The sequence below is a fragment of the Rhagoletis pomonella genome, unplaced genomic scaffold, assembly GCF_013731165.1.
Source record: "Rhagoletis pomonella isolate Grant_MI unplaced genomic scaffold, Rhpom_1.0 Rhpom_scaffold_01999, whole genome shotgun sequence".
NCBI lineage: Eukaryota > Metazoa > Arthropoda > Insecta > Diptera > Tephritidae > Rhagoletis > Rhagoletis pomonella.
In genome coordinates, this window is record NW_023460553.1 from 29387 (window position 1) to 35136 (window position 5750).

At 36.4% G+C, this 5750-nt stretch overlaps 2 protein-coding genes across 2 annotated transcripts; one reads left to right on the forward strand and one right to left on the reverse strand.

Moving 5' to 3' along the window:
* Nucleotides 1-2402: 2402 nt before the first annotated feature.
* LOC118752960 (ubiquitin-like modifier-activating enzyme ATG7) lies at nt 2403-4967 on the forward strand (the record flags this gene model as incomplete). The annotated part of the gene is given in 8 exon segments (XM_036487808.1): nt 2403-3002; nt 3083-3278; nt 3455-3637; nt 3639-3793; nt 3870-4076; nt 4154-4457; nt 4533-4721; nt 4788-4967. Coding segments are annotated over 8 exon segments (1608 nt in total), but the record flags the coding sequence as incomplete, so codon positions are not given.
* A 146-nt stretch (nt 4968-5113) lies between these two features.
* Nucleotides 5114-5729, reverse strand: LOC118752958. The gene is made up of 2 exons (XM_036487806.1): nt 5473-5729; nt 5114-5399 (listed from the first exon to the last, which is right to left on the reverse strand). The coding sequence occupies exons 1-2, from the start codon at nt 5727-5729 to the stop codon at nt 5114-5116; spliced, it is 543 nt and encodes a 180-aa protein (XP_036343699.1).
* Nucleotides 5730-5750: the final 21 nt, after the last annotated feature.

Here is a 5750-nt window from a genome sequence, read left to right on the forward strand (position 1 = left end):
TAGTACTTCTAATATCTGGAACATAGTGTTACACTTACATACATATATCTGTGTTCGTATGGAACAGTAGCTTCCCACCATGCAAAACATGAGAAATAGGCAACAATCGTCAATGGCAACAAATTGGCGACTCACCGATTTATTGCTGTGGTGACAAATCGGCAACATCACTTCGTTCATGTCAATTTTGAATAAAAAAAGTTCTCAAAAATTCCGAAACTTATGAATATGGCGTCAATAGTATTGGCCAAAAGCATCTAAATTATGCCCAAGGACAAGATTGAAAAAATAGAAAGTCGCACAGCGAGAAAATGAATTAATTCCGATTGTAAGTTGCAATTTGGTACAAAAAAATAAATGAAGTATTAAAAAGAATAAAATTATTCCAAAAATCGCCTGAAGCGATAAGAAAAGGACTCATTCAGGTAATAAGAAAACGACTCGCCCAGACGAGTTGCCTTCGGCGGACGTTTTAGAGCGACCGGTAATAGGAAATCGATTCGATGGCAATATTACCGGCAATAAATTTGTTTCCGAGGGCGACACGTTTTCTTATTGCTGGCAACACAAATTGTTTGGTGGGTTATGTCGAAAGGACTGCGGCATTCGCAGCATACGATTGCGAATGACTCACTGGCGCCGAGTCATTGAAGAACTTTTGGCAAATAAACGTGCATAAATAGTTCCGATACTAGCAAGTCAATATTCTTACCAACAGGTCTATTCTGCTCTGGTAATAAAAAGTTTGTAACCGGTAAATAAAGTTCCTGTAAATTTTTAAACCCTTTTCGCATTCTGTATACTCTTGTAACCGGTAAATTTTGTTACCATCTCATAAGCTGGTAACAAATTATTGCAACGTGAAATATGCAATGCCAGGATTTGCACAATTCTTCATAGCCGAATTACTTAATATTTTAGCTGCATTACCAACGTACCTAGAATCGCGGTGACAAGAACTGGTAACATTTTTTGGTAATACAATTTTTCGGTTACAAAATCTTCGGTAACGTGCAGAATAGACCTGTTAGTCTCATCAAAACATTCCTTGTCGTTTAAAGAATAAAGGGAATGCCGCATTATACTAAAGCCAGCTTTTCGACATAGGCTACTATTCCATTTTTTTTTGTTTTAACCGACTTCCAAAAAAGGAGGAGGTTATCAGTTGGTCGGAATATTTTTTTTTATGTATGTTACCGCATAACTTTGGGACCACGTCAACCGATTTCGATAATTCTTTTTGCATCGGAAAGGTAGTGTCTCAGAGGTGGTTCCATACTAATCTGGTTTAGATCCGATAATTAGATCATGAGATATATATATATATATATATTTTTTTTTTATGAGAATTGAAGTCGGTTTTTTTTCTAAAAACTACTTGTTATAAATTGATGTAGGGAGTTGTAATTCGATGAAATCCATCATATAAATCAAAAAGTGAATTTCAAATTTTTTATTAGTTATGACTTTTTGCATTTCAACGATGCTGTTTGTTACGTCTTTTAGCATTTCAGGTGACGATATGTAAGTGAAAGAATTTCAATTCGGTCCATGCAATTCGATATAGAAAGCGAAAGAAAATCGTCCGTAAAGGAAATCCAGCCCAAAATAACTAATACATTCACTTCAATAGTACAATCCAAAAATTACAAACATGGAGTTATGTACTCTGAAATAACCGCTACTTCTTCTATGTTATGCGAAAATTGCATAGATGTATCGATTACCAGTAGTCCACTGGAACAAAATATGTATTCACTTTTTCCACGAAAGTATCTGTTAACTAAAAACTTGAATCGTCGCCTGGGTAAACGATTGTCGTATGTTAATTTCGGCAGGTTGTGGAAAATTGCGATTGAAGCTTTCAATATTTCGGAAACTAAAGGAGATATCTAAAACTGATAACACCAATCGAAAGACCTTATTTCAAAATATATAACTGCATCTAGAACTAAAAATCGTCAAAATGGCGCTTACGACAATCTTTTACCCAGGCGACGGTATATCTGAAAATTGTTTCTATTTGATTTGTTTTTCAATCGTCCATCTCGCGAGTAGAGCTGCAAAACTATCGATGGTCGATAGTGCCGGTGTATTGACATTTTGTGATCTTTACTTAAAATAAAGTGACGCTGTGAATTGAACATGGGAAAATATTTAGAATTTCGCGTTTAAGATGTAATATTTATACTGACATATGTGTAATATTTATATTAACATATGTATATATTATACACATTTTATTCGGAGTTGAAGTTTCCCTACATATACAACACGATAGTATACGATACTATCGAAACACCGATACTATTTTTCAAACTACCGAAACTATCAATGGCTGGCGTCACTATCGATAGCTCTACTCGCGGGTATATAAATAGTTGAAGCAATGCTCAAAATATTCTCACGTCGAACTCATTTAAGGGTTAAGGCCACTCATTTAGAACATCTGGTAGCACTGTGTTTCGCTCTTGTGCAATCAGCTGATGATTTTACGTTTGTTTATATCCGATTCGCTGATTACTTATCAAAGTGCCTTTTTGTTTTATATGTACCATATCGATTTTCGTAGGTCTTTGTTAAGAATCTGCATTGTGTACAGAAAAAACAGACGCAGCCTGACGTGAAGTGAACTAATCGACAGATACGCGTGTGTGAGTAAACGCACAGAAATACATTTTACCAAAAGCTTTATGTTTGGGATAAAGTCGCTCGGTACGAGGTCCGAATAGCCAACGTCTATCAAGTTCTATCTATATAATACATTATTACTTTAAATAGTGGGTTTACTATCAAAAAAGGTTAGACATGTGTAATAACAACATTGTACTACAGTACGCACCCCTACAATCTTTTGTAAATCCAAATTTTTGGCACAAATTGTCGGAAATCAAGTTAAATCACGACCGACTTTCGGATGCTCCTAAACCAATATTTGGTTACTATACTAATCTCAACGCAAAGGCGTGTCTTCTCGAAACAGATTACTCCGCTTTCAATGGGTAAGTACATACATACATACATACATAGTTTGAATGAGCAATAATTACTTACGCTGTATCTGCTATCATAAAAACAACAGCGACTTCACGGCACCAAGACAATGCCACCCTGCTGTCGGCACTCTCTACAATAAGAACACAATTGAAGACTTTAAAGCGTGTGATAAAAATGAATTATTGCAAATTGAGGGAAGAAAATTAATACAGGATTTTCGCGCTGACCGCGTACTGGAGGACCCCAAATTGCTGGCCCGTTTCTTCGTGCTTTCATTTGCGGTAATCATCACAAGTAGTGGTATGACGTCACTTGCCTTGTTCGAGTGACCTAGATAGGATATTCCAGGTTATTTAGTGCGCAGACCTAGTCAAGTGACCAATCCTTAAAAAAACAGTTGTTTAGCTAATACCCTTCTACCTCACACTAATTTCTATTTTTAAATATTTCTGAACAGGACCTTGCCACCTACAATTACTACTATTGGTTTGCCTTTCCTTGTCCACTGACGCCAACTTTAAAGATTCCGAGTGATTCGGGCCCAAAAATATTGTCGGACATTCCAGAGTTGGAGCATTTAAATAGTTTACTTAACAGTAAGGGGGGAATAACCAATTTTTTCCTAGTCAAAAGCAGTGAAAAAAAACGCCATCTACGAATTAAGAGATGTATTTTCTGATAACACGTCATTAGCAGAACAAAGCGATGACATTTACTTTGCCTTTGCTGATCCCAGTGAATATGAGCATCCTTCATGGCTGATGCGTATATATGCAGCGTATATCTTTTACAAATGGTAAGTGCAATTATAAATTAGATCACCTATGTTTATATCTAATTATGTTAATTTTACTAAATTGTTTTTATTTTAGTCCTTCATTGGTTGGGAAGCTAATAAAATTTTTGGGAATACGTTTCGATAACAAAGGCGAATGCAGTAAAAGCCTCGTTTGGACTGTACAGCAATCGGAAGAAGTAAATTTCGATGAGAAGACGCAATTCGTTGGCTGGGAACCCAATCGTAATAATAAAATGGGGCCACGCATCGTTTCGATGCGAGACAGCATGGACCCAACTATGTAAGTATTTTTTGCTTCTAAACTGTTCATATACTAACATAAACACTTATGTCTCTAATTCTATGTCTTATTTTTAGTTTAGTTGAAAGTGCCATAAATTTAAATTTGAAACTAATGAAATGGCGTTTAGTGCCAGACTTGGATTTGGATATTATATCGAAAACGAAATGCTTACTCTTCGGTGCAGGAACTCTCGGGTGTAATGTAGCGCGCAATTTGCTTGCTTGGGGCTTTAAGCATATAACTTTTCTGGATAGTGGCCGTGTCAGCTATTCAAATCCGTTGCGACAAACGCTGTACACCCATGCAGATGCAATTGCCGGCAATGTAATGAAAGCACAAATTGCGGCCAAACGCGTTAAGGATATAAATCCAACTGCGGTGTGTATAAATACATATGTACATGTATGTATATTTTAATCCAATTATTTAATAAAATATGTTTCCCTTTTTTAGACTTCTACTGGTTACGTTATGCAAATTCCAATGCCTGGACATACTATAGGCGCCTCTATGCAGCAACAAATTGACGAAGACTTGAACACTATTAAACGCTTGGTGGAAGAGCATGATGTTAGCTTTCTACTAACTGATTCGAGAGAAAGTCGCTGGTTGCCAACACTGCTGGGGACTACTTTTCAAAAAGTTGGTCTACTTTTTTACAGTTAATGTTCATCTTGCTCTTTTTTAAAATGCTCAATTTTTGTACAGATAGTTATAAATTCAGCTTTGGGCTTCGATAGCTACTTAGTTATGCGTCATGGTGCAGGTGCACAAAATAACGAAGCTTCTGGTGACACTGCCCTTGCGATAGATATTGACGACTTGAAATGTATCAGTGGCGCCAATTTGGGTTGTTACTTTTGCAATGATGTTACAGCGCCGGGAAATGTAAGTAGAATATTTCTTTTTTTATATAATATGGAGCTTCGGTTCTTATTTTATGCTTACAGGAATGTAGTTAGTTAATAATTAACATATACGTATGTACATATAGAGCATAGGAAAGTTGAACTTATAAAATTAAAAAAATCATGCTAAGCACATTCATAATCGTGCTTGGAATACTTTTCGAACCCCGTACAAGAGGGGTCACCCATTTGCAAATGATCTACACCAGTCACATGCATATGCAAGCCATTAATGCACGTCACTTTAAATCCGACAAGATTTTGAAATACATTCGTTGTGCGATAGGCGTAGCTGCAGAAGTTATATCCATCTACAGCGGTGAGAAATTCACGTTCCGTGAATGCGATAGCAAGTTTAAACTGCTGATTAAAAACGAAGGGAAATCCACCATGGCGTTCCTCTTGCCCGAATCTAAAATAAATGTGTATTTTTTAATTTATTAAAATTTTAATTTATTTTATGTACTTATTTACACTAAACTCACTCGAAGGCCTTATTCATCGAATTACGCACAACTGCTTTTTGATCAAAGCGCACACTGAAATGTAACTCCTCTCTTTTCGTATCACTTTCCAAGAATTTGATTATAAATTGTCCTTTCTTATTGTCAAAGCAGCGTGCTGTTATCACAATTAAATGTCCCGGACTAAACATTATTGGCGAATCATTGCTGAACGCTTTACCAAAGTCCGATGCTTGTATTGCCGGCCAAGGATATGGGAATACAGCGCGATGATCCATTTGTTTGATCACCTGTATTTG